This window comes from Indicator indicator, chromosome 23 (assembly GCF_027791375.1).
Source record: "Indicator indicator isolate 239-I01 chromosome 23, UM_Iind_1.1, whole genome shotgun sequence".
NCBI classification, from domain to species: domain Eukaryota; kingdom Metazoa; phylum Chordata; class Aves; order Piciformes; family Indicatoridae; genus Indicator; species Indicator indicator.
In genome coordinates, this window is record NC_072032.1 from 774,489 (window position 1) to 792,644 (window position 18,156).

At 54.6% G+C, this 18,156-nt stretch overlaps 1 protein-coding gene across 1 annotated transcript; it reads left to right on the plus strand.

Annotated features, from left to right (window-relative positions):
- Positions 1–2,391: 2,391 nt before the first annotated feature.
- Positions 2,392–13,012, plus strand: THNSL2 (threonine synthase like 2; the record flags this gene model as incomplete). Its single annotated transcript, XM_054391571.1, has 8 exons — positions 2,392–2,617; positions 3,269–3,463; positions 4,005–4,157; positions 5,659–5,889; positions 7,208–7,356; positions 10,428–10,553; positions 11,868–12,007; positions 12,808–13,012. Coding segments are annotated over exons 1-8 (1,422 nt in total), but the record flags the coding sequence as incomplete, so codon positions are not given.
- Between the last annotated feature and the right edge of the window lie 5,144 nt (positions 13,013–18,156).

Here is an 18,156-nt window from a genome sequence, read left to right on the forward strand (position 1 = left end):
CAGTGTCCATCAGGAGTAGGGTGTCCCTGTAGTGAGCACTGGTGAGGCCACAGCTTGAGCTCCTGGTTCAGTTCTGGGCACCACAGTATGGGAAAGACATTGAGGTCCTGGAGGGTGTCCAGAGAAGAGCAGTGAGGCTGGGGAAGGGTTTGGAGGGCAGGTTGTATGAGGAGCAGCTGAGGGTGCTGGGGGTGTTTGTTGTGGGGAAGAGGAGGCTGAGGGGAGACCTCATTGCTCTCTACAGCTCCCTGAGAGGAGGCTGCAGTGAGGTGGGGGTTGGGCTCTGCTCCCTAGTCTCAAGTGACAGAGGGAGAGGAAATGACCTGAAATAGTGCCAGGGGAGGGTTAGGTTGGAGATGAGGAACAATTTCTTTTCTGCAAGAGTGGTCAGGGATTGGCACCGGCTGCCCAGGGAGGTGGTGGAGTCCCCATGCCTGGAGGTGTTCAAGAAGCTGTAGCCGTGGTGCTTCAGGACATTGGTAGCTGGGTTACAGTTGGACTCAATGATCCTAAAGGTATTTTCCTGCCTTAATGATTCTGATCTTTGGACAGAGCCTGAAGTTTATCTCTGGCCTCCCACTGAGGAGCTTGCAGAATCACTGCTGGATGTTGGGTATAGAAAAGTCTGTTTCCATGTTGGTGCTTGGGGTAAGAACTGGACTGCTCTCTACCCGAGATGTTTCTCACAGATCCAGGTACTCCCCAGAGCTGGAGAGGCAACGATGCTGGGTTGGACTCTGCTGCTTTGTGTCCCTTATTGCAGACTTGGGCTTCCCAGCTCCCAGCTGGCTGCTACCAGCTGTCCCCTGCACCTTGTTTTCCTGGGCTGAAGTCCCTGAACATGCTCCAGCAGCACATACTGGGTGCACTCTTGGTCTGTGCAGCCACAACTCCTGTGCTGACCTTGCCCTTTGAAAACCACTATTTGTTAAACTAAAGAGTAAGAAAAGAGATGCTCCTTCCCTGCAGGGGAGAAATGAGGCCCCCTCACCCTCCTGTGCCTCAGTTTCCCCACGGGTGGGCTGGGGCTATTGGGACATCCCATCCTTGCAAGCTTTGCACAGCCAAGTTACAGGATGAGTTTCGCTGGAAGAGACCTCTGGAGGTTTCTGACTCAAACGCTCCTTTAAGCAGGTTCAGTCTCAACTTTAAATCCAACTTCACAGTTAAATCAGGCAGCTCAGTGCCTCCCCAGTCGAATTTTGAGTTTCCCTGGGGTGGTAGCGGTGATAACAAGCTCTCCATGCCCCGTGCCTCATCACCCTCTCTGTTAGAAGATATTACCTAATATTTAACTAGATCGGTGCCCTGCTGCCCCTGCTCCTGCCTGCTGCCCAGTGCCCAGCACCTTCAGGAGCAGCTCAGCTCCATCTTTCCTGCAGCATTCCCAGGGTCGCTGCAGGGCGGCTGCTTGCAGCAGCGGTGCTGCAGCTAGAGGAGCAGCGGCTGGTTGCAAGCGAGAGGAGCAGCGGCTGGTTGCAAGCGAGAGGAACATCATCGGCTGGTTGCAAAGGGGAGACGTTTTCCGTGAGCACCAGTGCAAAGGCGACTGGGTCGCAGGCGGCGGCGGTCGCTTGGCTGCTTCGCTGGCTCTGCGTGGGGGCGAGTGGCCTGTGTGACTGTGCCGCGCCGAGGGGCTGCAGCTCTCGCCAGAGTGGCCCAGGTGGGAAGGGCTAGGGGGGCTTCCCTGGGTGCCGCTGCTGGCAGGGCCAGGGGCTTCCTGGTGGGGTTTGCACGAATCCGGCAGGGTTAACGCAGCTCTTCCCATGTCGTGTTAAATCCTGCCCTTAGCTTCACCCCTTTGATCTGCCTGCTATAGAAACAGCTCCTTCCTATTTTTATTTTTCCTCTTTTTTTTTTTTTAATTTTTCTTTTTTCCTCTTTTCCTTTCCCTTCTTTTTCTTTTTTTAAATTTTTTCCTCTTTTTTTTTCTTTTCCTTTCCCTTTTTCTTTTTATTTTTCTCTTTCCCCCTTTTTCCTTTTTCTTTTTTATCTTTATCTCTCTCTCTTTTTTTCCCCTCTTCAACTGTCGAAGCCCCAGCTTTGGCAAGCAGCCCGTAGGGACATGACGTACTTGGCAGCGACTTCGGTGCCGTCAGGGCTTTTGCTCCGGCCGGGAAATGTCTCCAGGGCAGGGTGGGAAGTGCTCGGGGAAAGCAGGATGAGGAGGCAACAGCCCCTTCAGTGCAAATCCCACTGCCTGTTACCCCCCTGTGCCCCGCGCCGGCCCCCCTGCTCCGGATCACTGCCGCTGCCTCTGGGAGGAAGTGGTTACTTCCCTGAGGAGCTCTGCCTGGACGCACGGGAAGTTCTGTGGGGAGCCAGCTTGGGCTGTTCCTGGCAGGGGGGAGGCTGCAGGGCCCTTGCACTGACCGTGTTGCCTTCCCAGCACCCATGCAGTACGTCAGCACACGGGGAGGCGCGGGGGCTGTGGACTTCGAGGGAGCCCTCTTCTCCGGCTACGCACCCGACGGCGGCCTCTTCATGCCCCAGCGCATCCCCTCGCTGGATGGGGACACCCTGCGGCGGTGGAGCCGCCTCTCCTACCGAGAGCTGGTGAAGGAGCTCTGCTCCCTCTTCATCCCGGCTGCGCTGGTCCCCCCGAGCACGCTCAACGGTGAGCCCCAGCCCTGCGGGGAGCTGCCCGCAGCCACCGGCCTGAGCACTGGGGAGCGGTCAGATGTGGCTGCCTGCCCCCGGAGGATGGAGCCTGATACGCTACTGCCTGCTCCATTCTGTGTCCTCCCCTCCCATGTCACCTTGCTGGGGCTTGTCACCTCCCGGAGAAGAGAAGGTGTTGCCTGTGTGCAGACAGGGACTGAACGATGGTTGGGCTGCTCAGTGCTGGGCTCCGGACCTGCCCTCCCGCCGGAGCTTGCTGCTACTCCATGCTCTTCTCCAGACTCAGCTTTGAGTGTTTGTGACATCAGCTCTCACTGCCAGCAGAGGGCAGCTGCGGCCTCCGTCTCCGCTGCGGTGTAATCAAATTTGGGGGCCCTCTATTGTATTTTACAACAGTTTGCACTGGGTTTCTCCTGGTGTAACTTTGCATGGAGCTATCAAGCACAGTGAGGCTGGGCTGGGTTACTCCTAGTAGCTAAGAACTGCTGATAATTAAAAATAACTTGGGTATTTGTCACTTCTCCTGCAGCTGGGAGCCTTTGGTTATATAGAAAGCCTCCTGGGAACATGAAGAGCACAAATGAAGGAAGCTCTGGGTCAGAAAAATCCTCCTCTGTCCAATCTAACAGCACCTTTCCCCCTCCAGACCTGATCGACAGGGCATTCAGCAGGTTCAGACACAAGGACATCATCCATCTGTCCAGGCTGAAGGATGGGCTGAATGTTTTGGAGCTGTGGCATGGAGTTACTTATGCTTTTAAGGACCTGTCCTTGTCCTGCACTGGGCAGTTCTTACAGTACTTCTTGGAGAAACAGCAGAAGCATGTCAGTATCCTGGTGGGTGAGTACATCCCTTTGGGGTGGGTGAAAATTTCTTTACCTTGAGAGCTGTGAGCCTGTGATCCTCCCCATGGATGATGCAGGATGGGACTGCCTCATGTGTGGCTGGTGATTGGTCTCTGGGCACAGGGTGGCTGCTCTGTGCCAAAGCATCTCTTGGAGCATTCCTGCATCTTTTCCTTACAGTGCAGCACTGCAGGTTTGACTGACACATCATGGGGAGGGACTTTTTAGGGTGTCAGGGAGTGATAGGACTGGGGGGAATGGAGCAAAACTAGAAATGGGGAGATTCAGATTGGATGTTAGAAAGAAGTTCTTCACCATAAGGGTATTGAGACACTGGCACAGGTTGCCCAGGGAGGTGGTGGAAGCCTCATCCCTGGAGGTTTTTGCAGCCAGGCTGTATGTGGCTGTGAGGTGTCCCTGCCCATGGCAGGGGGGTTGGAACTAGATGATCCTTGAGGTCCTTTCCAACCCTGACAGTTCTGTGATTCTATGATTCTTTTTTTTGCCTTTCTTGCTTCTCCCTCACTTTGAAACAGGGACTTCAGGGGACACAGGGAGCTCAGCCATCGAGAGTGTGAGAGGGCAGAAGAACATGGACATCTTTGTTCTGCTGCCCAAGGGGTTCTGCACCCAGATACAGGAACTCCAGATGACCACAGTCATTGAAGACAACGTCCATGTCTTTGCAGGTTGGCATTGCTGTTGAGCTGTCTGCTGTATGGCCCTGCTGTGGTGTAACTAGGACCTCAAAAGTCAGGGGGTTGCTGCTTTAGCAGCTGCAGCCAGCCATGGTCACTGGGTCAGACAGTAGCACAGTAACAGACTGTCCCTGTTTGAGCCTATAGCAGACATCCCCAGTTTGATCACCAAATGGTTCAAGGCAAGGGCTTTACTAGGGGAAGGTCCTGCCTGACTAACCTGGTGGCTTTTCATGACAAAGTGACTGTGTCAGTGGACAAGGGACAACCTCTGGGTGTGATCTATCTGAATTTCTGCAAAGCCTTTGACACAGTCCCCACAGCATCCTGCTCACCAAGTTGGAGAGATATGGATTTGATGGGCATACTTGTTCAGCAGATAAGGAATTGCCTGGATGGTCACATCCAGAGGGTGGTGCTCAATGGCTTGAAGTCCAGTGGAGAGCAGTGACAGTGGTGTCCCTCAGGGGTCTGTACTGGGACCTGTGCTATTTAATATTTGTACCAATGAGACAGAGAATGAGATTGAATGAAGCATCAGCAGTGTGCAGAGGACACCAAGCTGAGTGGTGCTGTCCATGTGCCAGAGGCACAGGAGGGCATCCAGAGGGACCTGGACAGGCTGCAGAGGTGGTGCCCAGGTGAACCTCCTGAGGTTCAACAAGAGCAAGTGCAGGTCCTGCACCTGGGCTGGAACAATCCTCACTGTCAGTGCAGGCTTGGGGAGGAGGGGAGAGAAAGCAGCCCTGAGGAGAAGGACTTGGGGGTGTTGGTGGGGGAGAAGCTGGAGATGAGCAGTGAGAGCTTGCAGCACAGAAGGCCAAGTTCTGCATCAGGAGGGTGGTGGAACACTGGAAAAGGTTGCCCAGGGAGGTGGTTTAGGCCCCATCCCTGGAGCTATTCAAGGTGAGGCTGGACAGGGCTCTGGGCAACCTGATCTAGTGGAGGATGTCCCTGCTGAGTGCAGGGGGTTGGACTGGATGAGCTTTGGAGGCCTGGACCATCCTATGATTCCTTTTTTCCTGGCCACTGATCAGAGCTGTCTCCATGCAGGCAGTTCCTGTTTAGCTGACTTGTATCCAGCACCATTTCCTGGCACCAAAAGAATCAAGGGTCACCTCTTTCCTCTGTACCTTCACCTTCTTGGGTGGTCCATCCCCCACCACTGTGCCATGTCCATGGGTAAGAAACACCACTGGGTGCCTGAGCTGCCCCATGGACTCCTCTGTTCAGCCAGGTCTCGCCTTGGGATCTCACAGGGAATGCAGCCATTTATCTTCCTGGCATAAGCAAGAGCCCAGAGTGCCATGTCTGCAGAACCCCCCCCAGCACCCCTGCTCTGCTGCCCACCCTCAGCTCACACAGCTGTTGAGGCACTCAGGCAGCTCAGGGTGCAGCAGGGCCTGCAGCTGGCCCTGTTTCTGAGCAGAAGGAGCTGGTGCCTGCTGCGCTGATGCTGGCAGATCTAATCTGTCCTTTCTGCTCTTGACAGCTCGTGGGAACAGTGATGAAATCGATGAGCCCATCAAGGAGCTGTTTGCTGATGTGGACTTTGCCAGAAAGTACAACCTGATGAGCCTGAACTCTGTCAACTGGTCCAGGATCATGGTGCAGATCGCTCACCACTTCTACGCTTACTTCCAGTGTGCCCCATCCCTGGGTACCACCCCTCTGCCAGTGGTGGAAATTGTTGTGCCAACAGGAGGAGGAGGAAACATCACAGGTGAGGGGAAAAAGATAGGTTAGGTGAGGAAGAGTGCTGTGACCTATGGACTGAAAGGCCTTTGCAGATACTGAGTATTGCTGCTTATTAAAACACCCACTCGCTGCTGGGATTTCTTCAGAACCTCTTACATTTCATTACTCATATCTGGTTATTACTCATTCAGGTGTCACTGGTGAGTTGCAAGCTGCAGAAGGTCCCAAACCACCCTTTGATGATGGCTGGAGCTACCTTGAGGTTGGGCACGTTAGAAGAGGGCAGAATGTGTTTGGTTCAGAAAAGAGGCAAAATACTGTGGTTGTGATTTCCTGAGTAAGACATTACAGAGGTGTGGAGTCCTGTGTGATGTGAAGGGTAGTGCAGTCAAGAGAACCACTCTTAATTGCCTTGTCTGGCCTTCTGAATGTCAGTCCTGGATTACCTCAGTCCCAAAATAGGTGACAGCTGTGCTGCTCTCAGTTGCATTCATTGCACTTCCAGGCTGCCTGTCTGAGGCAGCATTAATAATCTGCAAGAGCCCAAAAGCTTCACACCTTGAGTGCTGTGTTCAGCTCTGGGCCCTCACTGCAGGAAGGACATCAAGGAGCTGAAGCCTGACCAGAGAAGGGCAACGAGGCTGGAGAAGGGCCTGGAGCCCCTGGGCTAGAGGAGGGGCTGAGGGAGCTGGGGGTGTGCAGGCTGGAGAGGAGGAGGCTGAGGGAGACCTCACTGCTCTCTGCAGCTCCCTGAAGGGAGGTTGGAGTGAGGAGGGGACAGCCTCTGCTCCTTGGTGGCAAGGGACAGGAGCAGAGGAGATGGTTCCAAGCTGCATCAGGGGAGGCTCAGGCTGGCTCTCAGGAAATCTTTGTGCACTGGAAGGGTTCTCAGACATTGGCAGAGGCTGCCCAGGGCAGTGCTGCAGTCCCCATCCCTGGGGGTGTTCCAGCAGCCTGTGGAGCTGGTGCTGAGGGCCATGGTTTGGTGCTGAGCCTGCAGTGCTGTGTGGAGGGTTGGCCTGGATGAGCTTGGAGGTCTCTTCCAACCAGATGCATTCTGTGATTCTGTGATTTCTTGCTTGAACAGCAGCTGCTTGACCTCTTGGCCCCCTGCACATCCATCTACCCAGGACAAGATGCTGCAGTGTCAGTGTTTGATGGCAGATGGAGCATTAGATCCCTGGGGTTTATAATCTGATGCTCTACTGAGACAAAACACTGAGACAGATATCTCAGAGTCCATTAAGGGACCACATTTGTCTGCTTCTGAACTACCTGCTCCATCCAGTGCTACATCTCCTGTGGATGCTGTCCATCAATCTCCTGTGTCCCTGTGTTTCCAGCTGGCTGCATTGCCCAGAGGATGGGGCTGCCCATTCGACTTGTTGCCGTGGTTAACAGCAATGACATCATTCACAGGACTGTGCAGCATGGAGATTTCTCCCTGTCCCAGAGTGTGAAGGCCACCTTGGCATCAGCCATGGATATTCAGGTGTGTAATGAATAGGCCACAATGTGAAAATGCCCAATAGCAGAGCTTTTAATCATCTTTTTTCCCCTTGTTCTCTGCTCTGCCTGGTTCGTGAGAGCATGATTCTGCCACTGGCCATGCCAGGCAGTGAGAGGTGTGACACACAGCAAGCATTTGTTCACACACCTTCTGCCTCACTTTTCAGGCCTGACTTGGTAAACCTTGTTGTTAAATGCTGGAATTCTGGGATTTTGTTCACTGCAAGGTGAGCAAGAGAGGGACAGTTTCTCAAGAAGTGGCACTTAGGGAATTCTAAAGCCCATCACATCTCCAGGGCTTTCTTCATGCTTCTGAAAGGCTCCACCAGGAGCAAAAGACCAAGAGGAAGGTAGGGAAGCCCAGAAGAAATGCCTTTTCCATGTCCCTCTGCAGCTTGCTCAGAGCACAGCAAGTCTCAGCAGGCAGGCAAAGGCCTCAGAAATGAGAAGCCATAGAGGCACAGAGCACAAGCAGCTGGAAGCAAGCACCTCCCTTTTCACACCTTGCCTGTCATCCACAGGGACTGGATCTGCTTCCAAACAAGTGTCCAAAGCGTGAAACACTTGGTGGTGCATCACCATGACCTTAAGCTACCTGGATTCTCCAAAAGCTCTTCAAACTGTTTGCAGTTTGCAAAGGGCTGCAGGGACAGGACCAGGGGCAATGGCTTCAAAGTAGAGCAGAGCAGATTGAGATTGGATGTGAGGAACAAGTTCTGCACCAGGAGGGTGGTGGAACACTGGAACAGGTTGCCCAGGGAGGTGGTTGAGGCTCCATCCCTGGAGCTATTGAAGGTGAGGCTGGACAGGGCTGTGGGCAACCTGATCCAGTGGAGGATGTCCCTGCTGAGTGCAGAAGGGTTGGACTGGATGAGCTTTGGAGGTCCCTTCCAACCCAGACCATTCTGTGATTCTGTGATTCCATGTGGATGAGCCCTGGAAGGAGTAATCCCAGGAGAATCCCAGCAGGTGTTGTGTCTTTGCAGTACCCAAAGCCAACCAGGGACTCCTCTCTGGCCCTGAGGTCAGGAAGCAGCACACGACTCATGTCATCATGTCACAATTTTCCTTGGGAGCAGTCTCCAGCATGACCTTCAAACTGGGACCCAAGAGCTCCAGTGGCATAGGACAAAGTGAGACCAGAGAGCTGGCCAGTAACTGAAATGGCAAGGCCAGGGCTTAGACCAGTGTCCTGCCCCAGCTCAACTTACTGGTGTCAATGTGATGGCTGCAGTGTAAACCATAAGCTGGTATGAATGGAAGGTGAAAAGGAAGGTCTGAACGTGGGAGCAGCAGAAGACAGGAGAAGAGGTGTCAGGAGGACAGTGATGGAGGCACCCCAAGCAGCAGGTCATTGAAAGGTGGACACATGGCTTCTCAGGACAGCCAGGCTGGGAAGCAGGGGACAGCCTAAAGCAAAGTGCAGGCTACACCCAGACTGAAGATTACAGGATGGAAGCTCTGGGAGATGATGATGAGAAGATGAAGAACAGGACTGGGGCCATAAGCCACCTAGATAAGGACACAAGAGGCTGAGTAAGTCCAAGGTAGGACAGGATGGAAAGGCAAAAGCTCACAGACACTGTCAGCTGCTGAAGGGTATAAAGAGCTCATCCAAAGCAGGGCTTGAGCCCAGGTGTGATGAGGACTGGCTATTGTGTGCCCCTGCTCCTGTCTGTCCCTGCAAGGTGTCTCAGCCAAAAAACCTGGATGAATGTATCCCAGAATCCAGAGTGCCAGGCTGGCGGGGACCCCAGGATCCTCTGCTCCAAGCTTTCCAGGTGATGGTGCAGCTGAAATGAGCTGCCCAGCACCCTGGCAAGCTGAGGCTGCAAACTGTCCCATGCAGGGGATCCACTGCTGCCCTTGGGAGCTGATCCCAGTGTCTGGCTGTGCTCAGGGCAAACATTTTCCTCTTGGTGCCTGTGCAGGGTCAGGACAGTGGATTTGGGACCCTCCTGTATGGTCCTGTGCTGAGTTTTGCTGCAGGATCACAACACCAACTGCTGCACAGCCATGCAGGCCAAGTCAGCCCTGCCCTGCATGTGCCCTGCATGTGCCCTGAATGCCCATGGAGGCTGTGGGGCAGCCTTACAGGGAGCTGCTGTCTGGCTCAGTCAGGCAGCAGCTGGGTGAGTCACAGCAGCATTAGCAGTGCCCAGGAGCCCAGGGTGTTGCTGGCTGTCAGCTGCAGGGGCTGTTATTAGCCTGGGCTGCTCAGGGTGGCTGTGCAGACGTGGTCACACTGCCTGTGTGCCACTTGTCCCTTCAATTGGTGTGTTTGTTACCTGATGGTCACTGCCAGACTGCTTTGACTGGTCAGAGGTCTGAAAGACATCAGATGTGGGGAGACCTCACCTGGAGGGCTGTGTCCAGTCATGGGACCCCCAACACAAGAGAGACATGGACCTGGTGGAAAAGGTCCAGAGGAAGCCACAAAGATGATCAGAGGGCTGGAGAACTTCTGCTATTTGGGACAGGATGGGACAGTTGGGGCTGTTCAGCCTGGAGAAGAGAAAGCTCCAGGCAGACCTTAGAGCTGCATTGCAATCTCTGCAGGGGAGCTGCAGGCAGGCTGGGGAAGGACTGTTTAGAAGGGGCTGTGGGGACAGGACCAGGGGCAGTGGTTTGAAAGTGGAGCAGGGGAGAGTTAGGTTGGACATCAGGAGGAATTTGGACACAGTGAGGCTGTGGAGACACTGGAACAGGCTGCCCAGGGAGGTGATTGAGGCTCTGTTCCTGCAGACATTGAAGATCAGCCTGGATGTGTCCCTGGGCAGCCTGCTGTAGCTGGAGGTGTCCCTGCTGCCTGCAGGGGGTTGGACAAGATGCCCTTGGAGGGTCCCTTCCAACCTAATGCCATCTGTGACTCTGTGATCCCAAAGACTTGTCTCAGGGAAGACAGGCAGGTGGAGGACACAAAGCACACCTCATCTCCCACCACCACAAACGTGGCAGTAGGACCTCCACTCTAATTAGACATCAGAGGATCCACAGGGGAGCTCTCCTCTCTGAGACAGTTCCTGGTGCTCACCTCCTGCCTTGTTACCGCAGGAGCCTTACAACCTGGAGAGGATCCTGTGGCTGCTGTCGGGCTCGGACAGCCGCCTGACGCGGGCACTGATGGAGCAGTTCAGAAGGACCAAGAGCCTGCAGCTGCCACAGGACTTGCACAGGAAGGTCAGTTCCTCACCTGGGCAGTGCCCTCTGTGTCCCCGTGGGAGCAGACTTATGGCTACCAGCTGTTTTCAACTGGTTTTAAGAATTAAAAAGTTACAGTAAGTTACATCCAGGTAATGGTCTGATGAGGGATTCCTCTCCCCGTGGATGGTGAAGGAAGTCAGCAAATGGACAGTACAAGGGCAGTGGGGGAGGCTGAGGCATAGAAAGTTCCATGGAAACAGGAGGAAGAATTACTTCCCTGTGAGGGTGACAGAGCACTGAAACAGGCTGCCCAGGGGGTTTGTGGGGTCTCCCTCTCTGGAGATATTCAAAAATCCACCTGGATGTGTTCCTGTGTGACCTGCTGTAGGTGACCCTGCTCTGGCAGGGGGTTGGACTGGATGAGCTCTGGAGATCCCTTCCAGCCCCTAACATTCTGTGAGTCTGTGAAATGAATCTTCCTATGCTGTGATGAAGCTGCATGTGACAGGACAGGGGCTGCTGGGTTTGAACTACAAGAGGGGGATTCAGCCTTGATACAAAGGTGAATTTTTTTACCCTGAGGGTGGTGAGACCCTGGCCCAGAGAGGTGGTGGAAGCCTCATCCCTGGAACCATTCCAGGTGAGGTTGTTCGAGGCTCTGAGCAGCCTGCTCTGGTTGCAGATGTCCCTGCTGGCTGCAGGGGGTTGGACTACATGGCCTTTAAAGGACCCTTCCAACCCAACTCATTCTGTCTGTGATAGTGGAGATCTTGAACCTGAGGCAGAGCAGGGTTAGACTGGAGCTGAGGAAGTTCTTCAGTAGGAGGGTGGTGAGACTCTGGAATAGGCTGCCCAGGGATGTTGTGGCTGCCTCCTGCCTGGGGGTGTTCAAGGCCAGGCTGGATGAGATCTTAAGCAGACAAGTCTAGTTGAGAGGTGTCCCTGCCCATGGCAGGGGGGTGGAACTGGATGATCCTTGAGGTTCTTTCCAGCCCTGACAATTCTGTGGTTCTATGATTCTAAGAGAAGAGCATCTCCACTGGGGTGGGCTTCACAAGCCCTCAGAAACTCCCTGGGAGCATGCAAATGGTCTGGAGCTGAGCCTTGGCTCCCCTCCACCCACGCTCCCAGCACCTGTGGATGGAATCCTTCACTCTCACCCCAGCCCTGCAGCACTTCCCAGCAGCGCCTCCTGCCCCAGCCACAGGCAACCCTTTGTCTGCAGTCCCTGGGGAACCCCAGCCTCCCCATTTCCAGCTGCTTTGCTGAGTGCCTGTGGGACCAGCCTGGCTGGGGCCATGCTGGGTGGTGATGTCCTGAGCAAACCTCTTTGTTCCCCCTGGCTTGCAGCTGTCCGAGACCCTGCACTCCTGCTTGGCCTCGGATGAGGACATCGTGGGAGCCATGCGGCGCTGCTGGGAGGAGAACCTCTACCTGCTGTGCCCACACTCAGCTGTGGCTGCTCACTACCACTACTGCCAGCCCGATGGGTAAGGGCAGGCAGGGTGGGGGGCGTCAGGGACCAGAGCATCAGGCTGGAAAGCTGCCTGGGAGAAAAGGACCTGGGGATGTTGGCTGACAGCTCTCTGAACATCAGTGAAGGGGTGCCCAGGTGGCCAAGGTGGCCACCAGCAGCCTGGCCTGGATCAGCAATGGTGTGTGCAGCAGGAGCAGGGCAGGGATGGTGCCCCTGGGCTCAGCACTGGGGAGGCCACAGCTTGAGTGCTGGGTTCAGGTTTGGGCTCCTCATTCCAAAAAAGACATTGAGGTGCTGGAGCAGATCCAGAGAAGGGCAACAAAGCTGGGGAAGGGTCTGGAGAAGAGGGCTGGGGAGGAGCAGCTGAGGGAGCTGGGTGTGTTTAGTGAGGAGAAGAGGAGGCTGAGGGAGACCTCATTGCTCTCTACAGCTCCCTGAGAGGAGGTTGCAGTGAGGTGGCAGTTGGGCTCCTCTGCCTACTACTATCAGGTGATAGGAGAGGACATGGCCTGAAATTGTGCCAGGAGAGGGTCAGGTAGGAGATGAATTAAAATTTCTTTGCTGCAGGAGTGGTCAGGGATTGGCACAGGCTGCCCAGGGAGGTGGTGGAGTCCCCATCCCTGGAGGTTTTCAAGAAGACATTGCTGTGATGCTTCAGGACATGGTGTAGTGGTCATGGTAGTTGGGTTATGGTTGGACTGGATGATCTTAGAGGTCTTTTCCAACCTTAATGATTCCATTATTCTATCTATCACTTTTTCCTTTGCTCCTGCAGCAGCTCCAGCTCAGGGCTTGTTTTTCTTTCCTTTGCAGCACACCAAGGTGTTGCTTAGCTCCAGCCTCTCCAGCCAAGTTTCAAGAGGCTGTGCTCCGAGCTGGCCTGGCTCCCCAGCTCCCTCCTGGAATCTCAGCCTTGACAGCCATGGAGACCAGATCCATCCGCCTGGAGCGGGACCAGGACTGGGCACAGCTCCTCCGGGAGCGGATCGCAGCAGCAGCAGAGCGGTGGGGGGCAGCTGGGCAGGGAGTCACACAGCCCTGAGCTACAGAGCACAGCTGGGCAGGGAGTCACAGAGCCCTGAGCTACAGGGCACAGCTGGGCAGGGAGTCACACAGTCCTGAGCTACAGGGCACAGCTGGGCAGGGAGTCACACAGTCCTGAGCTACAGGGCACAGCTGGGCAGGGAGTCACACAGCCCTGAGCTACAGGGCACAGCTGGGCAGTGCCACCCAGCAGAGCCCTGTGCTGCAGTGGGAGCAGAACCTGTGCTCCCTGTGCAGTGAGTTATCAGCCAGAACAGACAGCAGTGGTCAGGGAGACTGTTTGATACCAGTTCCAGCAGAGAGCTCTGCAGCTCTGTCCTCTTTTTCCTACTGATTCATAAAAACTGACTGAAGCCCTGAATGAAGCCTCCTGCTCCAGCATCCCTTGCTACTGCAGAAAGCTTCCTGAGCACCACCCGCAGTCACCACCTTCCTGAGCTACTCCAGCCCTGCTGGGGTACGCAATGACCCCAGTACCACCCAAGCTGGCCACCGCTTTGGTGGTGTCCAGTGACAGGACAAGGAACAACAGGGACAAGCTGGAACCCAGGAGGTTCCACCTCAACATGAGGAACTTCCTTGCTGTGAAGGTGCTGGAGCCCTGGAGCAGGCTGCCCCAGGCTGCCCAGAGAGGTTGTGGAGTCTCCTTTTCTGGAGACTTTCCAACCCCTCCTGGATGTGTTCTGTGTGGCCTGCCCCGGGTGCCCTGCTCTGGCAGGGGTTGGACTGGATGAGCTCTGGAGGTCCCTTCCAAGCCCTACCATTCTGTGATTCCATGCTCAACAAGAAATCCTTGCAGATCTGGGGTGGATCTGCTTTACCATCTCCATAATTGAAGCAGTGCTAGGGATCATTCCCAGGCATGGAGACTTGCTCAGTGATAAATAACAGATGGTAGTCCTGGACAGTTCTGACTTGATGGAGCAGATAGTTCAGAAGCAGACAAATAATATGGTCCCCTAAGGGATTTACTCTCCAGTGCTTTATCTCACAGTTTTGGGTCCTTATCCTGCAGCAGACTCTTCCTGGGCAGTTTCCACTGAGGCAAATGGGAAATGGGAAATTCCCTTTATCTCCTGACTGAAACTTCAGGCCTTTCAATACCACGTCCCCATCATATACATATAAATATATAAATACCTTGTGTGGGAGCTGCCTCCACAAGCCATGCATCTGACAGGAATCTCTTGTGCCTAAAAAGGGTGGGAAAGGAAAAAAAAAAAAAGAATAATTACATCGGGGGGGGGGGGGGGGGGAAATCCCCCTTTGCCATCAAAAAAAATTCCCCCTTTGACATCAAAGGAAGTCCTGTAATGGGAGGATTAATTTGAAGGTTTAGTGGCATTTAGCAGGGTGAAAGTACCTTCTGTGAAGTGAATCAGCATTGGATGGTGCAGAATGTGCAGGGGGTGGGGGGTGGGAAGCTTTGCCTGGCTGCAGGCTGCCTTGCTGGCACCTGGGCAGTCTTCTCCTCGGCTCCCCCCAGCCCTGCACCGCCTCCTTCCATCCCACCGAAACTCTTCAGGAGAGGAGGGACCCACACCTCAGCCAGGGCAGGGGCTGAGGCTGCTCCAGTCTTCATGGGGTATGGGGAACGTTGTGTTGAATGTGGTGGAAAAACCTGCAGCTCCTGTATGCCTTTGATGATGTTGAAGCTGACAGTCCAGGAGAGGTCTGGTGTTTCATGGAGCCATCATTCACCCCTCCTTAACAGCCAAACCAGCCTCTTATGGAAGCGGCACTGCAGCCTTGTCCTCAGGAGCAGCCTTGCCCCAAAGGTTGGCAGCAGATCCTTGGTGGTGGATGTGAGAACCCCCCTGATGCCCCTTGTCTGCCCTGATCTGCTGCCCCATTGGTGGATGCAGAGCTTAGGTTGGACTCCACCACCTCTCAGGTCTGCCTCCCTACATTGTGTGGTTGCCAGCCAGGCATGGCTGCCCAGTTGTAATTTAGCTGTTAATCATAGCCCCAGACACTGGCCAAGGGGGCAGAGGCCTGAAATCACAGCCAGCTCCTTGTCCAAGCAAGAGGTTGCAGATCTGGCTTCTGCCTGGGACTGGAGCAGAAAGGAGAGGTGGGAGGAGGAGGGGCTGGACCCAGAGCCCCAGAAGGGAAGCAGTAGGAAGGGCAGGGTGGGGGGCACTGGGTGTGCAGCCCAGTAAAGCCCTGGTGGGCTCTGCCAGCACAAAGCATGGCAAATGCATCCCTACACTGCCCTCCCAGCAGCCCAGGGCAGCAGCATGGGTAAAGGCCCTGACCTTCCATCTGGGATGCCCATGTGGGGTGAAAAGCTAGCCCTGTGGGGTGAGGGTGCTGCTTCTCTCCTGGTCCAAACCAGCTGGGATTTGGGCAGGACACTGTGAGAGCTCTTTCTGGCAGAGCCTGTTTTATGGCTGGGGTGCAGGCAGAGGCAGCAGAGCCAGGTTGGGCTCCCACAGAGGGCAATGCCTGGCTGCATGTGGCAGTTAGCTGCCTGGGGTGTGAGGATGAAGCCAGCCCTGTAGGCATGTCAGGTCCCACCACCTGCTCAAGGACCATAGCATCCCTGGCTGCTCCCACACTGGCAGCTCCTACTGGCTCCAAACAGGGTGTTCAGGGCTCTGCTCATCCATCCTCGGGTCTCCTCAGGACTGGGAGGGAAGGCTGGAAGGTCAGGCAGAAAAGTGGTGCCCCCTCACCCAACACTGGCCTGAGTAGCTGTTGGCTATGGCAGTCTGACATGCTCCTGGGCTTAGCAGTGTATTAGTTCTTCACCTTGCTAGAGCTGATCACAAATCCAAGCCAGACTTGTGAAATCATTCATCCCAAACACCAGCTGCTCAAGCTTTGCTGCAGAAAAAAAAATCCAATTTGAGTTCCTGCCCTACAGGCTGATCTGACCTATGTGGTCCAGGAGCCTGTGATGGCCACAAGCCTGACACCACCCTCCACAGGGACCCAGAGGTCCCTTCACACTGAGGGGCATGGCTGGGATGTGTTCCTAATGCTTGCATGCATCAAGGAGAGAGCTGGAATGGAGATGAAATGTGTTGGGCTGGAAACTGGGAGAGGAATAGGGTCCCCATGGCTCAGCTGGAGGAGTTGACCCAGTAGCTCACACATACCAGAGCCCCTTGCTGTCTGTAGCCATCTGTGGGCATGTCCAGCAGGGGATTAAGTTGCCTGTCCTGTGTGTGGGTTGGGATCTGTCTGACTACACCTGAGGGCTTGCCTTTCAGCTGCCTTCCTCGGAGCTAGCAGTCATCCCCTGGTGCTGCAGCCCATGGAGAGAGTAGCAGTAGAGCCATGCTGTGGCTCAGCACCCCAGCCACTGGCAGTGCCAGTAGGAGTGCTGCTCACTGAAGGGGAGCTGACTGTTTGCAGTGCTGGTTGGGTTGGAATTTGAAGGGGATGTAAGAACAATCACCACTGCACTGCAGAAGATGATGCTGTTGCCCAAGAGCAGGGCAGTCCAGCCTCCCCCTGTGCTCTGCCATGATGTCCATCCCCATCTTCCAACTCCTGGCCACTCACCTGGAGAGCTGATATAGAATCATAGGATCATGGAAGTGTCAGGGCTAGAAGGGACCTCAAGGATCATCCAGTTCCAGCCCCCCTGCCATGGGCAGGGACACCTCACACCAGCTCAGGTTGCTGTGATCTGGGGGCATTTTCCTTGCTGACCAGGGCCTCGTGTCCCTCTGCTCCAGCATTGCCTTCCTGGGCTGGGAGGAGGAGCAGGAAACGTGGTGAGTTATAAGGCAGTGCTTTAAAGCAGGGCTCTGAGGGGTTGGGAGTTGAATTGCTATTTATAACACCCCGGGGGTGCTGTGTAATTCATGGACAAGGAGGCGCTCAGACACGGGGACGAGCCCCGCGTGAGTGCTGAGATAGAGAGATAGATGGATAGGGGCAGATAAGCTTCTTGGCCAGGAGAGCTGGAGGTTGCAAAGCCTGCTCTTATAGATCTCTGCAGTCCCAGGGCAATACCTGCTCTGCCAGTGCTCTCACTCCAGCAAAAAGTAATCTCAAATCTCCTGCAGATCATTTGTGTGCTCATTGCTTAAAATTAATTCATCCCAAGTGCAAGGGAAAAAAAAAAAAAAAAGGAATGAAAAGGAGTTGCTTTGTTGTTGCAATTTGCTGCCAGGCATTGCCGTGTGTGCTAATGATAAGTGTTAATTAAATAGCTGGCTGTTGTCTTTTAAATGCAGCTCTTTCGGCTGTAATTAAGCACAGACACCCAGCCCTTTCTGTCTGCACTGGAAGCGGCAGGCAGGCCTCCGAGCTGGGCGCTGCTTTCCTTGTAGCAGGAGAGAAGTGGAGAATGAGGCCAAACCAGTTCCCATTGGGAACTCACCACCCTGTGCATGTCCTTCACAGGGAAAGCAACCATCTGCAGGAAGTTCAAAGGATGTGACTCCCAAGAGTTTATGTGCCCTGCAGATCCTGCAGCTTCAGACATTTTGAAGGCAGAGGAGATCACTTTGTTTGATCTCTGGCACAATGCAGGCTACTGAACGTCACTCTGCTGAGTTCATCGTTGGCTTATGAACATCTCTATCTGGAGACAGAAGTCTAGCCCTCTCACTTCTTAATCTCCCCAGGTGTTTTTCACCCTTGCTGTGAAAAAAAACCCACCACCCAGGCCCTGCTGTAAATCCCCATCCCCATCCTGCTCCCATGGCCACTATTAATCTCCCAGTGCAGGTTGTGCTTCCTGGGGAAACCTGAGCTCCCTCCACACCTGCTGCCCTCTCACCTCCCCACTTTCAAGTGGAGGCTCAGCACTAAAGCCTTCTAGAAATGCAAAGAAGACAGTCAGATGTTCACGTGGTGGAAAGCAACCCCAAGTAAGATTTGCCCTGCGACAGCAGTGCTGAACAGCCTATGCCTGGCATCGCTCCTGCCCTCAAAGGCAGCTGGGCTGTGCTTGCCCAAAACGCTGCTGCTGATCAATAAACTCAGAAACTGGCCACCTGCTGTGGCACTGAAGAGTGTGGGGGAAGATACAGCTTGCTTGGAGGACAGCCTGGTCACACCTGTACCATGAGAGAAAAGTTCCTGTTCCACAGCCACTGTGAGGAGTGTGGAAGGAAGAGAGGAGGTGCAGGGTGAATGGAGCCAGCCCCTGCCTGT